We start from the raw sequence: 25,186 nt of genomic DNA, 5'->3' as shown, positions 1-25,186 counted from the left end.
CAAAAAAGTAACAAATTGTGATCATGTGACTGCAGGACGCTACAACTAGTAAATGCAAGCTGGCTGCCAAGCACCCAAATTACAATCACATGACTATGGTGGGGGATGGTCATAAGTTCAAATTTAAATCATAACTGACTTTTTTGGAGACCACCATTAATTCAAAGCATTGTTAAGCAAATGGCTGTAAAGTGAGGGACTACCTGTACAGATATGCTATAGGCAAAGCCTCACAATACACAGACTTCAGTGAAAAAGTGTTTTGTCCCCATTCCCTTGATGGCCATATGTATATAAAATTTCTACAAAATGTTCACCGAACAGTTCAGGAATACTTGTAGATATTACAGAAGGAAACTGCCTATTTCATTTAAATCTCACATTTATTTTGAACTTAAATATATTGCTTAAGACTCTTACCTGGCCTAGGGGGAAAATTATAATCCACAAAAAATGTATTACAACATAAGTTTTACAAAGTGCTCTAAACACACAAGAATTTATGGAATTACTTATTATAATTAACTTATTAAATCAAAGAAAATTGTAATCCTTAAATAGTGGTTGCAGCTGTTCTGAGGAGCCTGCGGCTTGGAATTACCTGCTATTCCTTTGCCTTTGAAGGTCTTGGCAATAATTGCAGTTGGCTGGTGTTTCGTCTGACCAAAAGCTTTGCACAGTTCCTCCACACTATGCCCATCCACAATGATTGCGTGCCAGCTAGAAGGCAAACAAATCAATTAGCTTTCCAGAAATAATACCAGCTAGCCAAAGAAACACTTTGAAATACGATACCTATGGACATGGCTTATTAAGTATAAAGATGTAAATGTGCATATTTATACATACAAAACACATATAAGGATTTCTCTTTGATGGGGTTGTTATGAGATGTTTAAAATAATCAAATTCCAAAGCATCATTTTAGACATATCAAAAGCCTTAAACTACTTCGGCATTCATAGATGAAGAGTATTGATTTGTTGTTGCCTTGTTTCATAAAAATCAAAGTCATTGTACATGGGATAAGGAAAAGCCAATCTTTTTCTCAATTCCTTCACTTATAAAATATTCAGAGGATAAAAAACAAAACAGGAGCACTGGACCTGCTTTGGGTGCATATGACCCAGCTAACCACAATAAATTTTGTTTTCTAAATGTGCCAATACTGTAAAATGCAATAGGAAGACATGACTGGCAACAGTTAAGACAGTCAGATAAAATACCATCCTTACCATACCTTTCAGATTCAACAAACCACTAATAACCCCATGAAATATTCAAGAATTTTTATCAGCATTTATTTCATTTTATTTCCAAGATCATTCTGGTATTCATTAATCTGTATCTAATTATCAGCCCAAGTACAGATTTTAAAAAAGTACACTGCATTACAGTATTATAAGAGCACATACCCAAAGGATTCACAACGTTTCTGGTAGGTTTCTACATTATGCTGCAAAGGAGCAGGATCACTTTGTCCCAACCGGTTAATATCAAGAATAGCAGTCAAATTATCCAGTTTGTAGAATCCAGCAAAGGCCATTGCTTCCCAAACTGAGCCTTCAGATAACTCTCCATCTCCAAGCACACAATATACTCGATAGCTGTATGTAAAAGAAAAGACAGGGTGATGCTATTTAGCCTCCTAAATTACTGAAAGGTGGAATGGAAGAGCTCAGCCACCAGGGTAGAAAGCTAGAAGTCGTAACCTATGGTAGAACTAAGGAGAAATTTCACGACAGTGAGAAAAATTAGTCAGTAGAACAGCTTGCCTCTAGAAGTTGTGGGTTCTCCATCATTGGAGGTTTATAAGAAGAGATTGGACAGCCACTTGTCTGGAATGCTACAGGATCACCTGCTGGAGCAGGGTATTAGACTAGACAACCTTCAAGGTCCCTTCCAACTTCGTTATATTGTTGCTGTTATTTTTCTCCTGCTGTGGGGTAAGACCTGCATAGTTCTTGATGCCACCACCTATCATCCAGGGACGACTCACCTCCAGTGGTGGGATTCAGCTGGTTCACACCACTTCGGCAGAACCGATAGCTAATTTTTTGTTGCCCAGGCCAGAATGGACTTCCAGAAGCGGCATCCACACAGAGAACCGGTTGTTTGAATCCCATCACTGCTCACCTCATATCCCTCCTCAACCCTGGTTTGTGTGAAAGTTACTTCTATAATGCAAGGTAGTTTAGTGTTATGAAGCTGGAATACCTGTTCTTTCTTAGAAGGCTGATAAATACCAATTTACCAAAAAAGGAAAAATACAAAAAGTAAATGCAATGGTTTGGTTAAATCACAAAATTGTGCTTATCCACTACAAATAAAAAAAAAACTTGCTCAGACTGCATGTAAACTTGCAATAAACTTGTTTAATTACTTAAAAACTACTCTGGGTCTCTGGTCTTATCAAGCAAGGGCATTATGGAAATAACCCAATTTACAATTAGTTTTAGCTCTATAACATAAACCCATAGTTTATAGCCTTATACCAATTCAGTAAATTCCAGAAAACATTTTTTTTTTTTAGTGCTTAATCCATCTTAGACAAACTATGTAAACTTTATTCCACTTTTCCTGTCTCCTTTTGGCAGGGCTACTAAATCTGGACTGCAATAATTAGATGGAAGCAAATAAATGGAGAAAAACCTACAAAATTCTTCCTCTAATCTGGTGGCCATCTGGAGTTTGACAGCAGGAGCTAGCAGCTCTCCCTCGGGGAAATATGCTCTTGTGACAAAATCAGCCTTGAGCAAGCTCATTTGAGCAGAAATCTTTTCAAACATTCTTGCATATCATTTGTCTAAGTATGTAAAACTAACAATTACATGATTGCTTCAGTCAAAAGAAGATTGTTTGGGAAGAGGCCTGTATCACAGAAGGAGAGAGGAAAGAAATGCCATTAATCAGAAGGTGTTCTCATACAAATACATACAGGCACATGCAAAGCTTAGAGCTAGTTTGATGTAGTTGTTAAGGTGCTGGCCTTAACAACCAGGAGACTGTGACTTCTAGCCCTGCCTTAGGCATGAAAACTAGCTGAGTGACTTTGAGCCAGTCACTCTTCTCAGCCCAACCCACCTCACAGGGTTGTTGTTGAGGGAAAAATAGAAGAAGGAAGGAGTATTAGGTATATTCCCTGCCCTGAGTTATTTATAATAATAATACAAGTGGGATAAATATCTAATAAATAAATACACAGTATTGGGAGTTATGACAGCATATCGGTGTTGAACCAGGAAAGGGGAGAACAGTAGTCTATTCTCAGCCCAATCTACATCACAGGGTGGTTGTTGTAGGAGAAAATGGGAGGATCTTTTCTTCATGAATTCCAATATGAAAGGCAGGATATAAATCAAATAAACGAAGTAAGGAAGCAAATAATACAGTTGCATTTATATAACAAATGCTCAGTTAGGTTAAGGATCCCTAATGATGAATGACTCAAATAAGTTGCCCTATGAGGTCATTTATTTGAATTTAGTTCTGCCCAGGGATTATTGAGAACTAAATTCAAGCTCTCCTAGAGAAGCTAACATTAATATTTTTCTTTCTTTTCTTTCTTCCATTGCAGTGCTGCAGTGAAACAGTCCTGAGCACTTGTGAAGAAATCAAGTAAGGGCATCAAGAAATAATCAGAAATATGAATTATTTCTCACTTACAACCCCCATCGTAAAATATCCAGGGATGTTTAACGAAAGGTTATGATATATTTAATGTCAAATAGTGAAGAAAATCTTAGGAAATAAGGGATTCTAGCCATAATTCTAAAGCTTGGCTGCCTTTTAAAGCACCATCACTGTGACTCAGCAAAACTATTGATAAACTGTAGCTCTTCCTTGCAGAACAAGCACATCTTATTTCCTCATTTCAATGTGGCAAATTGTATTTGCACAGTATTTCCACATATCAAGGAAATGACATCTTTAATTTCATTCCCTCCAAAACAAATACAATGCTAATTGCTTGTAGTTGATTTTAACATGAGCATTCTTTCCATTCAAAGAATGGTTTAATTTTTTTCTTCCTTATTGTCATTCAAATGAAAATCCCTCTCAGCTATAGGAAGAAGCACCACCCTTCTTGGTTATCAGCTAAAACTTCCTCTCTTCTGGGACAAACAATGCAAAAAAAAAAAAAAAAAAAAAATCACAAGACTCCACTCAATTGATCATTAAGAAATCAGGAATGAAGGAAGATCACAACTTGGGTAAGAGGCAGGAAAGACAGTGGGCTCCCCTAGAGAGAATCCAGGGCAGGGAGTCCAGCAGTCAGAAGAGCAGGTAGAGGGCATAACTAGTGAGAGGATGTCCACATAGCTTCTTAGTAGACATCAGAGTGACCACTTGGGGAATGCTATTAGAAAGGATGTCAGGGATGAAAGTTGAGAGAAACTAGAGGGATTGAGGCGGCTGGAGAGTGGGAGAAGGATAACAGTAGTGACAGCCCCAGGAAATATTAGAAGTGAGGTGAGCATTACAATGGAAGAGTTATAGGAAATTTGGTTTCAACCATCTTTTCTGGCTTTCCAGACACAACCCAGGTTCTAGATGCAGAATCACTGAAAGCTTTAGGTTGAAGTTAGAATTACTGTATATAGAGAAACCTGCATTCTATCTATTGTTGTGGATGGGTTAAACATCCCCTGAATAAGCGGATGAACTATCTGGAGTTTCTACTCAGCTCCTACTAAGGCAGCAGGTAGAGGCTGTGATCAGGAAAACCTTCAACCATCCTGTCAGGTTTGCCAGTTTCAACTTTTCCTGGACCAGGAAGTAGTCACAACAGTGATTCACGTGCTTGTCATATGGAGGAATTAGACCTCTGCAATTTGTTCTGCCAAGTATCTGTCCTTAAAGAGGACCTGGGAACTACAGCTGGCACAAAATGCTGTTGCCTGCCTACCTGCTCACTGCCCTTAATCGGTTTAGTAAAGTAACACCTATACTTTGGATACATTATTAGTTGCAAGTAGACTTCAGGCCTAATTGGTATTTACAAAACCTATTAGTTGAAACTGCCTGCTCCAAAAACAATCTGCCCAGCCAGTACATTGCAGAGAGGAGAGGTAGCACCGTAGGAGACTTAGAGGATTATCTAAGTGGCACTCCTCTTATTTTGGAACAGCTTGCCTCCCCCAGTTCAGGATGGCCTCCACCCTGTTAAAAATTAGGACATTTGTAAGGGCATTGCTTTTTTGCTGGATCATTGGGTGGAATATTCCACTTAGGTGACTAGCAGTAGTAAGACTTTTTTTATATAATTGCAAGCTGCCTAGAATCTGGAGAATAGAAGCCATACAATTGACTACAATACATTATGACGCTATTATAAATATAATATAGTACATATTTTATTATGATAATATAAAATATTAATTATTATGTTGGCTAACATAAGTAGTGGATAGGATGACTCTGAACTCCAACAATGTGTGCAAAATGTTGCATGGCTGCAATATTTGTTTAAGTCATTTGTTGTATTAATATTAATATTACTCATAATATTAATAAAGCAATTATCAGCCTGACTTCAAAGGAAAAAGCGAATGCTTTTCAAAAGCTTTGAAGGTAATAACCTGTAATAGCCTTTGGGTTGGGAAGAAATCCTCCCTCCAGGTTTGTCTTTTAATACAGCAAAGGGTTTTGTTTATTTAGCACGAATAGTCTGGAGATAATGTTCAAACGAAGCATACGTTAGTTTCTCTCCACCTTTCTCACAAAATAATAAAGATTATTAGGCCTGTTTGTAGTGACTGAGCTTCACTTTCATGAAGAATGTTGTGCTGTAGACGTAACAGGATTCGCTTGATCAAAGCTGTTACAAGATTCAACTTGACAAGACAATTCATTATCCTCAAACCACGTGGGTCAGTCCTTTGGAAGAAGGCAGATTTAGACTAGCCAAGGTATTTTCAGACTGAACAGCTTTGGTCAGCATGTGCCAAAGCTGCCCAGTGTGAAAGACCATTGGAGGGAGCATCAGGCTGGTGCCTTTGATGGACCCTTCCCATAGCATCCTAATCCAAAAGCACTTTGGCCAATAGTGTGGAAAAGGGTTACTCCACAATCCCCTATATGACTGTTTTCACTTTTAGAAGTAAGGAGACTATATTGCTTCATAAATAACTTAAAACTTGCTCAGTATGATGGCAAAGCAAATACCTTCTGATGATCTGCACATTCCTACATATTGTGAAGACTACTGGTAGAGTAAAGATTTGACAGATAATGTGAATTTGGCATTACTTAATATGGATATTGCCATTTCAAGTCTTGGTTGGAAGAATACTGAGATTTTTTTCTTGCAAAACTTCTATACTAAACTGGTTGAAATTCAAAAGCCCTGCCTTTCTTGTGGATTAGGCATCATCAATTTTAATTTACCAGACAGCTGCTAAAGATTCAGGAGGCATATAAAGTAAAACAGCTGGAAACCTCAAATGATCTTCTCACAGTGTTAGTATTTCATGAACTAAAACAAATTACAAATTATAGTTTGGGCACATGCATATTTTTTTTCAATTATTTTTATAAGGTTGTATTGCTTTTGCCAAGATTTGTCATTCTGCCCAATCATAAATACTGTACAAATTATATAAAGGTGTGGGTGTAACATGAATATACTAAAATGGCAGCAGAAATTAAAAAATATTTACAACCTAAGTTCAGTTAAGTTAAAGTCTTACTAAATGCTAGCTATTTTTAGCACTGTTTAGAAATAGCAAACAAATAATGTTAAGCAGAAAAGCATAAGACTATCACCAGTGAGATTATATTAAGAGTAGTCAATCTTTGTTCAAAGAAATGCTTTCAAGTTAGTTAAATGTGCACTTTAAAATTACATCTTTTCCACTGTAAAATGTATTAATTTTCCAGTGCAGACATGCCTTTAGATATCCATTTTTAATGACATGTGAAGAACTTCATGCCAGTAATGATTTATTGCCAAACATTCCTTCCCTTGGGCAATCCAAGCATTGCATAATACAGTAACTCTATTATTTCTCTATACCCTCTTTTGTTCTACATTGTCATGTTTCCTTAACTTCTTTTGAACAAAAGTCCCATCATGCAAATTAAAGATTATGAACTGTTTTTGCCTAAATAAAGCATATTTAGATGGAGACAAGAAAAACTATCATTGCAATCTGAAGACAGTATGATGACTTTAGCATTTCTATGTTCTGTAATCAAATTAAGAGCAAAGCCATTCCAGGATATAAGTTAAGAAGAATTGGTATATATTAATCATAGTTTGCAAATTCAAATAACAAGTAACAAGTGTTAATAGAAGATTTTGATGTTTGTTCATTGAACTGAAAAGGACCTGCGTAGAGAGCTAAAAGGCTCATTCATCTTTGTATTACATAGAATGTTACCATTATCTGCAATCTTAGAAATAACTCTAAAAGAGGAAGTGGATTGTGAAAGGAAATATCACTATCAATCATAAGCAGAACTTCAGTCATTCCATTTCATGCAATTTAGGCAAGTGGGAAATAAAATTACCTGGCTTTATCGAAGTATTTCCCAGTATAAGCCATACCGCAGGCAGCACCCAGTCCTTGGCCAAGCGATCCAGTAGCCACATCAGTGAAAGCTTGTTTCTAAAAAAAAAAAAAAAAAAAAAAAAAAAGCAAGAAGGCAACAATACAACAAACAGAATCCTCAATTTACAAATAGTAAGACTCTGATCCTTTGCCGTGAGTACCCAAAGAATATTTATAATTTTATGCCAGCATTATATAATACATTAACAGAATATATTTATTAATAAATATAATAAAATATATTAATATATTTATTAATAAATATAATAAAAACAAGCCACTTGTACTGGTCATATTACTATATTTTCATGAGTTAAGATTGTATCAAGAATAAAAATTAGAGGTATTCTAATTATTACTAGAGGGACGACCTAGTAATGATTTTGTCCAGCAATTTTTTTTAAATTTTTTTTTTTTTGCATGAGTTGGGGTGAGGGATAAGAGTAACCAGAGGAGTTAAGACTGATGAAAATAGCAGTGTTGGAATAGCAACACAAGCCTTATCTCTTTTCTGTATGTATTGCAGTTTTGCATGCATACCCAAAAGGGACAGAGCTTGTACTGCAATTTTGCAATGCTGTTTTGCAGATGATGCTGGGTAAAGGAGAACAAAGTTGGGGCACATCTCCTTCTGTTTGTTCTTCTACAGGAATGCAGGCAATCCCCAACTTACAACCATTTGTTCAGTGACTTTTCAAAGATATGATATCACTCAACAAATGGTGGTTTGGGCAGTCCATGGAGGTCCAACAGTCCCAGGAGCCCTTTGATCTTGTGATTGCGATCTGAGTGTTAGGCATCTTGTCCGCACTTATGATCGGTTGCAGTGTGATTGTATGATCATCATTTGCAACCATTCTTGCCAGCTTTCCCGGAAAGTCAATGGGGAAGCTGGTAGGGAAAGCTGCACATCACTCACATAAGTGTCCTCCATATGCACACTCATGCCCTCTGCACTCCCACCACACTGGCCATTCACACACCTTTCCTGATCCTCAAAATACCTCATGCACATCTCTTTGCACCCTCCCTAGTCTTACCATACCTCCCTCACACCACCGTTTACCTGCCTGTCAGCCTGGTACTTTCAGCTTCCTGCCAGCTTCCCTGCTGACTTTGGTTGTGGGCCAGAGTTGCCTTGCCTAATGACTATGGGATTCAATTATCAATGGCAACCGGGACTGTAGAGATTGCCATTGCTAAGTGATGTGGTTTCACTTTACAACTGAATCATTTAGCTATGGAAATTTCAGCCCCAATTGCCATTGTAAATCGTGGACTATCTGCATCCTAAAGATCAATTTAGAATTTTGAATCCAAGATACACAATCACAATATATGGAGGAAATAAAAGCATCAGGAATCATGAAATAGGACATCCATACCTGGACTGCAAAACCATACAGCGGTAACAATGTAAAACCCTAACTCAGCCCAAATCCTAAATAAGAATTTGACAATGGTTAAATTTGGCATTGTAGCAATTCACATAATTTGCCTACTGACTTTACAATGAAATTGATGTAAATGATATCATTTGTTTCATGATGTCATTTATTATGTAACTTGCCACTAAATACTTTATTTAACATATGTTTGTGAATAACAAGCACTTACCATACTTTCCTTAATTAATTAATTAAAAGGAGTTTTGCTTTAATTCATTGAAAATTCCTTAATTTTCCTTATTTATTCAATCCACTTTTGCATTTGTGAGTTAATTTTTATTGGCTAAAATCACTACACATGTTGCATAGAAGGTTCTGTAAACAAAATCACTGAAACTTCAGTTTAAAAGGAGAGTCTGTGTTTTTTAAAACACTTACAGGGACAGGATGTCCTTCCAAAATGGAATCAATTTTTCTCAGTTTCAGCAACTCTGGTTCCTGAATGAAGCCCGCCTCAGCCCAAACAGCATACAGGATTGGTGCTGCATGACCCTACAAAAAAAAAAAAAAAAAAAATCTAGGATTTACAAAGAATCTTAGGAAGAACATAGAACCATGAAACAACTGTATCACAGTAACAATTAGAGTAATCTGCAAAACAATATACAAAAAACAACAACCATATGACACCATTCCTGTCCAGTTTAGCTAGTTTAGAAGACAGAAAAATTGAGAAAGGTAACGTAGAATAATATTGTGACATGCTGTGTGAATGTATTCATTTTTAATTATTATACTTGTTGTTTTAATTTTGTATGCCGCCCTGAGTCCCTAGGGATTGGGCGGCATATAAATTTTATTAATAAATAAATAAATAAATAAACAGAAAGCAAGTAGTTTGATAGAAAATGATCACAGTAGTTCTAGAAATTATAGTGAAATACATTTCAGAAATGGGAAAGAAAAACAATGGAAAACTCACCTAGAGTTAATGAACAATAAAAGAAATTAACAGTGGAGGTAGCATCTACAACTGCAAAGATGGCCAACTCAAAAGAAGCTAAGGAGAGGACAATGGCCACAACAATTATTTATTTTATTTATATACAGAATCCCAAATAACTCTTAATATATAATCCATGAAACTTTCTGATTTGCTTATTCATTTCTCTCCAACAGGATTAAGACCGTTCCTAATTTTTTCAGCCACAATGAATTGCCAAAGAATGTAAAGATCACTCAGTTTACCCCATCTATCTAAACTGGATTAAATGATGACTAATTTTTCTGCATTTAAATCAATGTCCTAACAGGTCAATAAAGATTTGTTGTCAGAAATCCAGAAGTCAGTACAGATTTTTTTTCATGTTTTTATAACATTATATAAAAATTCTGCAGGAAAAAAACGGAAAATACTGCCTAAAAAGTTTTAGCTCTTACCTTGGAGAGAATAAATCGGTCATTGCTGGCATGTCTGGGGTCCTGTGGTTTGTACTTCATAGTGTGAAAAAACAGCACAGACATAATTTCGGCGGCACTGCAACATGATGTGGGGTGGCTGGAAGTCAAAATACGTGAAATTTTACAACAGCAGTTTCTTGTCAAGTAATATTCTGTAACTGAAATATAAGCATGCCCGTTTTCTAGTCTTCTACCGGAAAATATGTCACATCATGTATGTAATAATGCTATCTTAAGTGAATGCAGATTCTTGTCTTATTTTATCTAAAATGGATATTTAAATATTACCTTCACTAACAGGACAGACAGCAGCACTTTTTTTTTTTTTGTTAGTACCATCAGAATCAGCAATTGCTGTGTTAATGAAGTCTACCTAATGAACAGTTGAACCTACTTTAGTTAAACAGAGTTGTGGTGGGAAAATACGAGGAGGAAAGAATATTCACTTATAAGGTAATAAAGACAGGATAAAAATCAAATAAATAAACTAAATAATTAAGTGAATAAATATATCCTGCTCCCTATAATATTTTTATAGAAAACATATTTAACAATAAACATATTTAAAAACATTAAACATATATATATATATATATATATATATATTATGTTTTCTGTACTATTTTTAGCAAGGGGAAATCCTTTTCTCCTAGCAAGAACACAACAAACCCTAACTATATATATATATTTTAAAGTAATAGATACCTATGCATGCCCACTTTTTCATTTAAAAACTAAGTAATTTTCCAGTTTATTTCCAAGATTGGTAAAAGAGGCATGCAAAAAATACCCTCAGTATGAATATGTTCTCTCACTTTCTAAACACTATCTTCATTTTAAACAATATTACCATTTGCATATTTATTGCTCTACAGTTATAATTTTCTTTTAGGTGTAACCCATAAATATCTCCAGTCGTTGCATGCACTGGCCAAAACTAATGCCTTTCCTTATCATCTTTCACTTAGACTACCTCAATTCAATTTATACGGGGCAGCCCCTGAAGGTGTTTTGGAAACTGCAGCTGACCCAAAAATGCAGTGGCCCACATGCTGACTGGGAAAAAACAGAATAAATAACAGCAATTTTGCAGAAGCTGCATTAGTTGCCAGTTGGCTTCTATGTTCAACTCATGAACTATTTTCTTTTTTAATATGAAGCTTTTTGTGGCTTGGATCCTCATTACCTTCAGAACTGTCTGCTACAGGTAAAATCTACTTCTCCAAAACCTTCTGCCTAGAAAGGCATGCTGCAGGTTACAGATTTGTTTTCCTATATAATAAGCAATATATTTTTGTAATGATTCAGTGTAATTTCAGATAAGCTAGCGGACTTAACCATTACTCTGTATTACCTTAGTAAAATACCCTATTTATAGAATAACTATATTGCATAATTTGATTTCTTTTACTTGTTAGCATTTTAACAATGCAATATTTTAACTCATGTTAAATAAGTCATAATATCAATATAACTCTATAAAATATGTTTGTAATCATTGTATTAATTTTATATTGTACCTTAAATAATCCTCTTATAAGCACCACACATGCTACTAATTTTTGAAACACATGCAAACACATTTAAAACACTTCAAGTAAATAAAGATTAGTGTCCATCCCTTGGTAAGTATTTGCACAATAGAAATTCAATTTAAGATAGAAATCATCACAAATTAGTATGTGTATTTATACATGGGAGTTAATAAATAATCCTAACATGCTTGCTTAATGCCCATTTATTAAATCTTATAAATATTATACTTAACCATCTCTCTAAAGAACTGCTGCTTTGGGGAAAAGATTTTAACAAACCTATTGGTGAACAAGTAGAAGGAAAAAACACAGATTAAAAGAGTTTACAAAAAAAATCAGACAACAGACAATATCCAAGACCAGAATTGACTCTTAAAAACTAATATATTTATTATGGCACAGGCTTTTGCGTAGTAGACCTCATTTTTGCACTGTTGAAAGTAATGTAGTTCTGGTCATTTATATTTAGATTGATTTTTTTTTAAATTTACATTGGTAGAACACCTATAATATTGTTGACACTTTAAATGAATTTAAAATTAATAAAAGTATTGAATACTAGTTAATTTACTCATTAGGAAATGTTTGTTTATAGTTCTGATCACTAGAAATGCAAATGCCAGTAAGTGCAATGGATTGAAATATCAGTTTAGAATTTGATTGCAGGAAAACTGAAGTTACAAAAAAAAAAAAAAAAAGACTTGCAATTTCTATTATTTTGTACAAGGTTTTTCAAATGAATTGAAGTATTTCAAATCTATGTCTCAGAATAAATGGATTTTATTTTGACTCCATCCATCATTGGAATCTAGTTTATAAACCAAAGTATTATCTAAGCTTTGAAATTTAATAAATCATAAGTTCGTGTGAAAACTATGATTTATGTATTTATATATGAAACATATTTTTTTTTAAAATAGGGTTTTTTTCAAATTATCTTATAAAAAATTTCCTTTAAAATACTCCTTCAATCAATTGTTCTTTTACTCTCTGAAATAACAAGTCATTCAAGGATCAAATTCTGTTTGCATTAACACAAAAGCACTTTCAACACACCCAAATCAAACAGAGCTACATACTAAAATTCCTGTTTAACACGCACAGTTGACTAAGCAGAAATCCGCTAGATGCAGGAGAAATTATGCTAAGAGAAAAATAGCCAAAGGAAATGAAAAATAACCTGAAAGCATACAGAATCTTTATATGAGCTTCTATTTACCATACAAGTATGCATCATAAACTTGATTAAAGATGCACACCTCCAATAAGCAACAAGTATGCATCATTTCAGACACTAACAAAGGAAGCAACAATCGAGACTGCCTATGATGCCATACCAATAAGGGCCTGACAAAAACAATGAGGCTCTATTAAAGCCTTATCCATGCTTTTCCCCAGTTAAAGTAGGTGCTGCTAGCCACACTGGATTCCCTGAAACTCCCATATTTATGTAGCTAGGGAATTTTTTTAACCCTTCTCCCTTCAGTCTAGCTATATCATACAAAAACTGCAAGCCTGTCACATAGCCCATTAACAATTGTGGAACTCTAGCTGTAGAAAATAAAATGGATACTATTTTGATACACCTATTGCAACACATCAACGGTATGAAATACAATACAACTTCCTCCAAAAGAGTACCATAATCCTGCTTCACAATGAGGAAGCAATTTCCTGTTTCTTCATTTTTCCATTAACTTCTCACAAGTTAAGTAATAACTTTCTATAAAAGAAATGGCCCAATATCCAATACTATATGTAATGCAGCATGCACATTTGTGACAGAAAGAATGAAGAGGTAACAATCCATCCCTTTGCAGCTATTTCTTATCAAACGTAAACAGATTAGAACTTAAATTGTTTATTTATTCTTATTTGTAAAATATATTTCCTACTTTTCCACATGAAAAATAAGCAGATAACAAAATACAAAAACTCTAAAGCAGAATAAGATTTTCATTTTAAAACAGTAATATTTATACAGAACTTGCTAACCATTGCTAGGAGTCACTAGGAGTTTATGAAAATACTTAAGACATCGTAACAGAATCCTCAAAGCCTGTCAAGCAGTTTGTTTCAACTTTTACCTAACCCCAATCAAGGTAAAGGGTTTTTTTGAGCTTCTTTCTCATGCCTTTTTGTTGTTGTAAGAGTTGTACAAGTTCTACATTCCCCTGATATTCTACACACAAGCAAACACAAATAAAATAATTGATAAATGAGATGTTTTATCTGCAACTCTAGTTTATACCTAACTTTCTCATCTGCTTTTATGATCAAATAATGATCTACTGCAGCAAATGACAGTTGAAATTGACAGTATAAGGTTCTCAAACAAAATTTCTTCACTGCAGGCATTACGAAACATAAGCATAAGTGTTGCTTATGTTTCAACACTATATTTCAAAATACAATTTTACCCCACAGGCAGCCTTGAAACTTTTGTGCAACCCAAGCTCTCCTAAATTATTATCTTATTTTGTCCACTTTCTTTTAAGAAATAGTGACAAGTGTAAAAACTAGTCACTATAACTTGGTCATGCTGCAAGGTGATACATTTCTTGGGAGAAATATCCCACTTAAAAAAATGACAGTATTGTCAGATTATAATCCAGAGATATTCATTTTAAGGGCAAAAGCACACCTGAACTGACTGAATAAGGTTTTTGCATTAATATTTAACCATTTCTGGGTTAGCTCTAAAGTTCCATTGTGGCAGATGAATTCCAACAATGGCAACATTTCTTTCACGCATCAACACTCAGCACTCTAGATATAAGGAGGAAAGGAAGGTTTTGCAAAAGTGTGAGACAAATGTGCATAATGACACTTATTTGGTCAGAGAAAAAACCTTAGTGGTTACTGTTTTCAGAAGTCGGATTTGTTTGGTCTGCTAGGAATGGGATTGGTGGAAAGGAAGGAAGAAAAACAGCCACTTTGCTTTGAATATCTATTTGACATCAGGATGGTGGCACGGAATTTTTGGCTAGTCAAAGGTGCAGAGTGGTAGTCCGGTGAGGACCTGGAGGATGATCGAAAGGCAAAATAGGCTTTCTTCACCACCATCTTTTCTCCCGCCCACCTCTTCCTGTAATTTGAACGGTGCTCCCAATTCTCACGCTCTTGTGCAAGAGTTGGGCAAGCCTCCTCTCCACGGCACGTGGGAAGAGAGGGAGAGAGAGACACGGGAGTGCACCCGACGTCTGCAGGGTTTCCCGCTGTGCCAGATTCCCCGCATCCACGATGCCAGGCCTCCTTGAAGGCGCGTGCCTCGCGCCACTCCTGCGCTTTGCAACCCGCCCTCTCCCTCCCAGCCCCCTTTGGCTCACCCGGAGCCGGCCGCCGAGGTGGCCTTGATGGAGTTGATGCGCAGGCGATTAGCCGTGTCCTTCAGGGCCAGCAGCTTCTGCTGATCGGGCTTATGGTAATCCTCCATGGAGAAACAGGAACGCCACGGGCAGCGAGCTCGGGTGACAGACCGCAGCTGGAGACGCAGACTGGCGGAGGGAAGGCGGAGCCGCTCGGCCAAGTCCTGCCAAGGCAGCAGGCGGGGCCAAAGAGAGGGGCTGCCTCTTGGATGGGCGGGGCCGGCCTGGCGGGAAAGCGGGCCGTGGAGCGAGTGTGGCCTCGCTTCTGGGGAGGGTGCGTGGCGCGAGGTCTCGCGGCCGGGTCTCCAATGCCGACGGCGCGAGCGGGGAGAGAGAGAAAGAGAGACTAGCCGCTGGCGTGCTTTTCTTTGCTTCCAATGCCTCTTGCTTTTTCTTTTGGTGGGGCGCTTTCTTTGGGAGGAGGGGGTAATTTTTAAACCTGCGAGGACCCAAGACACGCTTAGTTTTTTATTCTACCAATTAGGGAGCAGCAATGTCTTGCTTCTCGCCCTTCTTTTAGTGTTATCGCCGCAGACCGATGCAGCGCGCGTTTATTTGTAGCTTTTATTGTTTACAGTGATCTTAGCTTAGGCAGGCAGATGCGTGGGTGTCCTTGTGGCTACAGCTTGGCGCTTGCTGTACTGCTTTGCCTAGATTTAAGTACATGTTTCAACGGGTAATTATGTAATCTACTATTTCCTTGTATAGCAGATGAAAGTTGCGCCTCTGACCCTTCGTACTGATTGCTCAGATTGTTGCCATTTTTTCCCCTTCGAAGAATCTTGGGAAGTGTAGTTCTCGGAAGTGCCCGGCTTGTGCAAACGTTTCAAAGACTGAGATGCTGTTGCTTGAGTCACTTTCTCGAACCACGCAAACGATCATACTGATTAAAAAACTCCCATGCTCAGCTTTATGTAGCCACGTAAAAACAATCCACGCGCCGTGGACTTCCTTGCCCAATTTGATGCAGCAAGAATAAACCACCAGTTTAGGCAGCTCCCGAGACTGAGTGGATGTAATATTTTAGATCTGTTTTGAGATTTGATGACATACCCAAACACCCTTATTTATAGACTTTTTTATTTTTGTGTGGAAAGGATATTCATTTTTTAAAAATATTTATTTAGCATTTTTTTCATGTATAACTCAAGGTAGTGAATGCACCAATACTCCTATTTACCCCACAACAACGTGTGAGATGAGTTGCCTTGAGAGAGTGATTGACTGGTTTAAAGTCACCCAGCTGGTTTTTCTTGCATAAAGCTGACTAGAACTCAGTCTCCTGGTTTGTAGGCCAGCACTTTAGTAATTTTGTCCCTTAAAACCCAACAAAAAATAAATAAATGCTTGGGGTTTAATCAACCCTGTAGCTTGCTGGCTCTCAGGGAAAACACAAATCCAGTGTTTAATCAAAGAGCAGCTGTATTGTTGAGTTTGTCACAGGCCTTTATAAGTGCAAAAAAAGCTGTAACCGTTTTTGTGGGAGAGAAGAATTTGCAAGTACTGTATGGTGTGAACAACAGTTAAAGAAAAAGAATAGCCCCCCACCCATGTTTGCTCATGCCCATTTTGGGAGTGTAGTTCTTGACTTGCCCTATGAAATATGGTACAACCCTTGACTTAACATGCAATGACTTAAGCTAACGGTTGTGTGTCCTTACTTCAAAGACTAAGTATTTATTTTAACAAACTTGTGACACAAGGTTCAGTTTGGTAGACTTGTTAACCTCATGATCTGCTCCCCCTACCAATCCCATACTATAATTTTGAAATATAGGAAATTAATAAGCTTAATGTTTGGAATTAGATGCTTAAAAATGGAAATAAAGAAATCCACCATGTTGTTTGGTTCTGTCATTTCCTATGTTATATTAAGAAGCTGATTCATATTCCTAAATAGAGAACTGAGAACTCTAGAGAACTTTGTAATCATATTTACTGAAAATAAAGTTTCTATTTCCATACTTCTACACATTTGCCTTTCTTGATTTTCTTTATTGTTTATTCTGTTACGTTCTCTAAAACTTTTAATCGAACATATAAAGAATTGAGAACTCTGCATAGGTATAAATGGGTAAGCTGTAATAATTAACATGGGTTGACAAAATTCCTACTTTGTCCTCAAAATGAAGCGCCCCCCCCGTTTCCTCTTCTAACAGTAATTATACCCTCAATATTTGTTTCTGCCAGCTCTAAATAGGTTTTTACAGTTTTATCGTTTTATCCAATGCAATTCATTATATAATCATGGTGGAAAGGTTGCCTTTCCAAAAGAGCACTGGGCTGATGCAAGGAGTGATCTTTCTACAGAGGCTATTTAATGGCATTTTGGAAGCAACTTGGGAAAAGGATCCTTCAGAGAGATCACAAGAATGGCAGCTCTTTGCAAAATGGTGAAGGGTGGCCTCTGCATTGGCTAGATCAATGGTTCTCAACCTTTTTAATGCCGCGACCCCCAACCGGTTGTAAGTCGAGGACTACCCAACTAGTTGTAAGTTGAGGACTACCTAACCGGTCGTAAGTCGAGGACTTTCCCTGCCCGGGAGCGCCGCACATACGTGGTGCCACCCCCTGCACCGGCCAAGGCGTAGCTGACAAGCAGCAGAGATGGCGCAGGCCGACCACTAGCTAGGCCACCAGCTGGCCCAGCCCAAGGGAGGTAAGGTACCCGCCGGGCCCTACGTGTGCCAGCAACCCTCCCTGTGCCCGCCAGCCTCCCACCTCCCACCCCTGGCCCTCTTTTACTTACATTTTTAGTAGTTGCTCAGCAGGGAGGGGTGGAAACTTCCAGACAGCTCGCCTTCGCTGCAGACAACTTGCAGCACTGTTTGTAGAATGGGACTTTTGGCGGGCTCAACAGGGCAGAGACAGCCTGGACAATTCCTATTGGCTTTTGAAAGCCAATAGAATTAGACTCTATTCAAGAGAGTCTATTCTACTGGCTTTCAAAAGCCAATAGAATAAAAGGGAGTAGCACAGCTAAGGAAAAGGGGAAAAAAATGGCAGACTGCGTTGTTTAGCGACCCCCGTGAAATGGTCGTTCGACCCCAAATGGGGTCGCGACCCACAGGTTGAGAACCGCTGGGCTAGATGCTCCTCTCAGCAGCTGTAGAAAAATAAAAAAAAGTGGAGCAATTTATACCTCCCACATTTGTCTGAAGGGGGAGGAAGCCAAAGACCGCTGGGATCTGGCAGGGCAGGAAGCAGCAGAATGGGACAACTTGCTGCAGCGAACTCACTGCAGGCAATTCACCATGGGACAACTCACCACAGCCCACTCGCCACAGGACAATTTAACAATTCAATTATTTAAAATAAGTAAACTATTTTAATTTTTGTCAACACATTTCATTCTGTTCCTTTTTCATCCTTTAATGATTCTATTCCAACATTTCTTTGATATCAGTGTAACTCTTGCCCTGCAACGAGTTGGCTGCAGCAAATTGTCATAGACTGGGAAGCAGGCCCAAGGGCCCTGGGGCTGCAGCAACTTTGCTTGCCTTGGTGGGCTGGGTGGGTGGCTGAGATGTGGGAAAGGCAGGTGAATGGGGCAGTAGCAGCATTTCTGCAGTCAGTTGCAAAGGCGGGCAAACTTTTGTGCCAATTTTTTTATACAGTGACATCTGTGTGTGTATATGCTGCAAGTTGCAACTTCAAGTACAGGCAACAGTCACTTCAACCAGCACTGTTGGAATTTCGAATGGTTGCTGCTTGCCTGGTCGTTAAGTTCCAGAATTACCTGGATATCTAGGAAGTATACGAAATTACAGAAGGCATTTTAATTAGCTTTCTGTTTTGAGGGCAGAAGAATGCAGTTTGATACAATCCATCATGAAATCACAATGGTTCATTTATTAGCATTTTATTGGCATTTCACTCACAAGACTATATCCTTTGTCAGTGTTGCTTTTGTCATTTTAATGCAGAAGGAAGGAAATAACATGCTCACAGTTCAGGTCTTCTTAATTCTCATGAGGAGTAATTGTAGTGATATGGATAATGACCTATGAATAAAACCTAGCATAGCTCAGCACATTAAATATAATGAAATTAAATTATATTTTTGACTGGCACATTTTACCAGATAACCAAAATTAATATCCTTCTATGTCAAGTATGGAAATACTAAAAAAAGGACGGGATTATAATAATAATAGTAAAGTTGGAAGGGACCTTGGAGGTCATCTAGTCCAACCCCCTGCTCAGGCAGGAAACTCTATACCATTTCAGACAAATGGCTGTCCAGTCTCTTCTTAAAAACCTCCAGTATTGGAGCATTCACCGCTTCTGGAGGCAGGCTGATCCTCTAGTTAATTGTTCTGTCAGGAAATTTCTCCTTAGTTCTTGCTTCTCTCCTTGCTTAGTTTCCACCCATTGCTTCTTGTCCTGCCTTCAGGTGCCTTGGAAAATATCTTGACCCTCTTCTTTGTGGCAGCCCCTGAGATATTGGAACACTGCTATCATGTCCCCCCTTGTCCTTCTCTTCATTAAACTAGACATACCCAATTCCAGCAACCGTTCCTTATATGCTTTAGCCTCCAGTTCCCTAATATCTTTATTGCTTTTCTCTGTACTTTCTAGAGTCTCAACATCTTTTTTACATCGCGGTGACCAAAACTGGATGCAGTATTCCAAGTGTGGCCTTACCAAGGCATTGTAAAGTAGTATTAACACTTCACGTGATCTTGATTCTATCCCTCTGTTAATGCAGCCTAGCACTGTGTTGGCCTTTTTGGCAGCTGCAGCACACTGCTGGCTCATATTTAGGTGATTGTCTACTAGGACTCCGAGGTCCCTCTCACAGTTACTACTATTGAGCAAGGTACCTCCTATACTATACCTGTGACTTTGGTTTTTCTTGCCTAAATGTAGAACCTTGCTTTTTTCACCACTGAATTTCATTTTGTTAGATAGCGCCCAGTGTTCAAGTCTGCCCAGATCCTTTTGTATCTTAAAAATGCTTTGTTCAGATTCCAAATTGTTCTGTTTATAAAGCCAATTGATAAATTTCAATATGTTGCCTGCCTAAGCTTTTTCTCACAAAGTTGAACTATGACCAAGAGAAACTTGTCTTTTTGAGTTTTTATTACAAAAATATATTTGAAAACATACAAAATTTCCACTGAAAATGTTCATTTTAAAACATTTATGCAATAACTTAATATTTGCCAACATAATATGATGGCACAAATTACATACCCATATACTGAACTGTTGATGCATTGTGATGACAATTTAAAAACTGCTTGAAAACCAGTAGGCACAATTCAGTCTATCCTAGGAGCATCAACAGATTAAAGATTCCACATGTATTCCAACAAGCTGTCTCACCAATAACTGTGCACAGAGTCATAAACAAATTATATTACAGTCAAGGAGATTGGGAAGAGAATACTATATACACAAGTATTTCTTCCTTAATGGCCTTTAGTGTTTTCTATTATGTCCACAGACCTAGGAAACTGAGGTCATATGTTTATTGCAATTCTTCAGTTATAGGTGCTGCACCACTGGGATATTATGCCCAATAATCTCCAAAAGTTATTCAGATAATAAAGATTGAAGCTACTCAAACTCACAATAAGCATGGAGTGCAAACTAAAGCAGTAAACCCACATATTGAATATAGTATGGATTTTAAACAAAGACATACTATTGGTACAAAACTACAGGGGGAAGATTATTGCAATTTTTTCCCACTGAAGGTGAAGATATTGCATCTTAACATTTTAGCAAATATGTCAAAAACTGCGGTGAAATATATATGTATATATATTGCACACTTTCCTCTTTAAGATATGCTAAAACAGCAACTAAATAGCCAAGAAGAAATTGCTAGGTTTTTTTGTGGGTTTTTTTTTTTTTTTGGTTTCTTGTTATTTGTGCCAAACACTTGACATTAAATACTTTTACTGAAAGTCTCCTAATAATTATACCCTTGCTAACACATAATATTAGAACATTCTGGGAATGCAATAGACCCAAGAAAACAAACATAGGAAAAATTAAAATTTAATCAGTTTGAAATATAAGTTCCATTTCAAGACTGAAAATACAAATTGCTTTTCTGTGTCACATTGTGCCTTAGGCCTTTGCAAAATATTTAGATGCTGTAAAGTGTGTCACAAATGTATAGTTATTAGGCACAATTCAAAGACAATATCTTTACCTACAAAACAACAATCAGATCTTCAATAAGCTGCATATTTGAAAGCCACTTTAGACAAATATTAAACTTTTTTAGAAGTTGCATATAGGCAGTGTAAAAATACATGCTTAGATAGTGTATATTCATTTTAGAATATAGTCTAAAATATGAGCTACTTTCAAGAGATATTTTGCCAGGAGAAAAATTAAAATTAACAGTGTAAATTGGTTATTTAAGCATTTGTTACCGATGCATGCAGAGAACAATAAGAGAGATTATAAAGTGAAACTTTATAAAGTGAAATTTAGGCAATCAGGCTAAAGCTGTCCAGTGATTTCACATTTTGTAAACATCTGTGATTTTACTCTGCAGTTTAGTTTGTCAAAGCAATTCTTAAAAAAGCGTTTCATCACATCACCACAAGCAATAAGAGCACTAGTGTGATAACAGTGAATGTTGCCCAACAGTGCTTTGTATTACATAATACACCCGTTATAGCTTAAACTTGCTATGTATAACATAAACCTGCATAGGACTCAGCATCAATGAAAAATGTTAAAAATAACTTAAGTTTTCATACTACCTTCTAATAAAAGACATTCTCTGGAGAATAGAGAATTATTTTGTGATCCTTATATATGTCCTAAAGCAGGGGTTCTCAACCTTGGCAACTTTAAGACTTGTGGACTTCAATTCCCAGAATTCCTCAGCCAGCTTAGCTGGCTGAGGAATTCTGGGAGTTGAAGTCCACAAGTCTTAAAGTTGCCAAGGTTGAGAACCCCTGTCCTAAAGATTGAGAATTGCCATAAACTAACTTTTGCACTGCTTTTCAAGACAAAATAGCAAATGAGAATAAAATTTTTTTTTATTGCAGCAAATACCTAGATATATCTTTGCTGTTTAATGCAATATTCCTTTTCTTATTAATTCTTGGAGACCAAGGAACTTAAAGTACATTCAATGTCAAGGAAACCTTTTCTATATATCTTTATATTCAAGGTAAAATATCTTTAATATAATACTTGCATTCACTGTTATCATACTTCATATGCTTCATCACTGCAAATCTCACATTTATGGCTGAGGATTTTTTTTTCTACAATAAATTCATGACTGCGTATTTCTTTCTTGTCAATAAAAAAAACACGGTAACAAAATTCAGTTTTAATAGTCTGACAATAGCCTGTAATTATATATGGAAGAATGGTGTACTAAGCAAACTTGTTGGTATACGTATATGGGTGTGCTACAACAGATCCAGTGTACAAGCAGAGAGCGCTCTGGTTTTCTATAAAAAGTCTACGAAGCCTGAAAAGATACTTTTGAGTTTCACTATTAAAGCCTGTCAAATATGTGTCACTATACACATATTTCCCTGAATTTTGTACATATAACCAATATAAAATACTTTGTTATTAGAAAGACTTTCAAAGGCTGAAGAGGTTCTTTCAGAAGGCAGAGTTTGCTAAACATAAAAACTTCTACCTAAAATCACTCAAAATCTAAGTATACATATTGATTGGTTAAAAAAAAATCAACACACTGTTTATATCAAAAACACTGATTTGTGATGAAGTCACAATAATCAAAACGTCAATGATGAATTAGAAATGTCAACTGGATAATGATGCCATCTTCATTATCACACACTTTGAGAGTAACCAGTAAAATTTACTCCAGAACTTTGTTACAGATTCTCTTGACACAATGGGGCTTATATAGTAGGCTATACTTTTTTCCCCCCAGCCCTACCTTTTTTAATGGCTTCACAGAAATATACCATAATATACAGAGCGAAGACTATGCTCTTCCTCCATTTCAACCATGCTTTGAAAAAGCAGTGCAACTTGAATGGCTAAACTGACTACAAAATTACGTTTCACAATATAAAACAAAGACATAATTTTAAAAATGCTATCCTTTACATTGCTATTGCTTGAGTAAATTGAGTATATGTTATCACTTAAGTATTGCTAGCTACTGTAACATGCTAGAACGAAATAAATAGAAATCACAAAAGACCAATAGCAGCATATAAAACAGATCAGATTCTGACTTATTTTGGGAAGAAGTTTGATCTTTACAGCAGTATATAATGCAAGTTCAGGGAGAGTTCTTAATACTATTCTGAACAACAGCTTATCTAGAAACACTTCAACCTTTCTACAGGAAAATCTATACCAAAATTGGCATTTGACCTGGATAGGAAAAAAAAAATGATATTCCACTGAAATAGTTTTCAAAAATGTTGTTCAAAGGAAATCATATTTCATATATTCCTAGTAAAAGTAATGCGTATTCTGCATACAAACCAATTTATGATTGATAGGACCCAGAGGTTATCCTGTTACTATGTTAAGGCTAAAAGCAGAAATGTTATACTGCATGTCCATTTCTTCATAAAGCCTTAGAAATATCCTCTTAAATTCTTCCATGGCTCCTTAAATTTGAAGCTGGTTTCAAAACTGTTGATGTTCTTCGTCTAGTTATCCTGAATATTCAGGGTGTATATGGTAAAGAATTATATCAACTATTTGACACTGCTCAAAAAATAAGAAAAATGTGCTGTTAAACATAAGACCGTATTTCCATACAGAAATAAAATCCTGCTGGTAAATGGTCACAGTGAAACCACACCATTTCTTAGAACATTATTTATACAATATTTCTAAGGAACAGTATTCCTTGGAGGCTTAAAAAGACTTCACAATCTCAAAAAAAAAGTTTTTAAAATATAAGAGTTGTACAGAAGAGGCATGTTTCTGAAGCAAATAGGTGGTCAGTAGGATTCAATTCATTGCAGTTATAGGTTGATGCTGTCAGTATCCTTGGTCAAGACTTGTAAATAGACTTCATGTAGAGTATTAAGAAAATTTGCATCATTCTAAGAGAGAAAAAAGAATATAATCAGGCCAATGAGATAAATACTTCATAATATAACTTGTAAATAAATACATATTTGCATTGTACGGGCTGGGAAACACATTTAATGAACAAATTGAAGAATTCAGATGGTCAAAGAAGAAATAAATAAGAACAAAGCTTTTACCAGCAATGATACATGGCAATGCTGTCAAGACTAGATTTTGAGACACAAGACCCATCCTTCAGCCAAATGAGAAGGAAAGCTTACAAATTCAACACAAATAGATTACATGTTTTTAAATCTTCCACAATACTTGAATTGTATCAGTGTTACACTACGGTAGTAACTAGTACAAGATATACCAGTGTTTGAACGGCACTCGGACAATAGTTTGTACAACAAATACACAAAATCTAATGAATGAAATGAGCATGAGTTATGTAAGCACATGCAGAATATTAAATGCAATACATCTGCAGCAATAAAATATTTGCCCATCAGAATATATTTATCTGTTCAATATATCTTTTCTTTCCAATCACAGAATGAACAATTTAACATTATACAAAATGCAAAAATTTAAAAATATTTATGCCTGTGTATACTACAAAATATAATAGTGTGTTTATGTATATGTATATACTAATGGTAAACAGCTTTTACAAAGAACATTAGAGGGTAAGGTCTATGTAAGGGATGACAGTAAGTATGCAAGACATGGTGTGATTTTATTTTGATTAGTAAATTTTCTAAGATGATGGTGGAAAAAGAAATATCAGAAAAAGAACAGTTAATTAGGATTCCTGATTCAATATTGCCTAATCAGTGATTCTCTAAAGCAGATGTATAATTGTTTTCAGTATC

The 25,186-nt window shown here is 36.5% G+C and overlaps 2 protein-coding genes and 1 long non-coding RNA gene across 3 annotated transcripts in view; 1 reads left to right on the top strand and 2 right to left on the bottom strand.

Moving 5' to 3' along the window:
* TKT (transketolase) overlaps positions 1-15,456 on the bottom strand; it is a 34,605-nt gene extending 19,149 nt beyond the window's left edge. Inside the window, exons 1-6 of the mRNA XM_039351064.1 lie at positions 15,270-15,456; positions 10,385-10,502; positions 9,383-9,496; positions 7,516-7,613; positions 1,416-1,607; positions 602-720 (exon numbers count right to left, since the gene is read on the bottom strand). Of these exons, the coding sequence (XP_039206998.1) occupies positions 602-720; positions 1,416-1,607; positions 7,516-7,613; positions 9,383-9,496; positions 10,385-10,502; positions 15,270-15,376 (748 nt within the window). The 5' untranslated portion in view covers positions 15,377-15,456. The remainder of the gene's footprint in view (positions 1-601; positions 721-1,415; positions 1,608-7,515; positions 7,614-9,382; positions 9,497-10,384; positions 10,503-15,269) is intronic.
* Positions 15,457-20,381: 4,925 nt separating this feature from the next.
* Positions 20,382-24,179, top strand: LOC120311504. The gene is made up of 2 exons (XR_005557636.1): positions 20,382-22,110; positions 22,249-24,179. It is a non-coding gene; the product is annotated as an uncharacterized LOC120311504 (long non-coding RNA).
* The window catches only part of DCP1A (decapping mRNA 1A), a 43,119-nt gene continuing 40,113 nt past the window's right edge, over positions 22,181-25,186 (bottom strand). Inside the window, exon 10 of the mRNA XM_039351063.1 lies at positions 22,181-24,340. Within this exon, the coding sequence (XP_039206997.1) occupies positions 24,260-24,340 (81 nt within the window). The 3' untranslated portion in view covers positions 22,181-24,259. The remainder of the gene's footprint in view (positions 24,341-25,186) is intronic.

This window comes from Crotalus tigris, unplaced genomic scaffold, assembly GCF_016545835.1.
Source record: "Crotalus tigris isolate CLP2741 ecotype Arizona unplaced genomic scaffold, ASM1654583v1 scf7180000018369.423966, whole genome shotgun sequence".
Lineage (NCBI taxonomy): Eukaryota > Metazoa > Chordata > Lepidosauria > Squamata > Viperidae > Crotalus > Crotalus tigris.
Note: the sequence above shows the minus strand (reverse complement) of the source record. Positions and strands in the feature narration are given on the sequence as shown.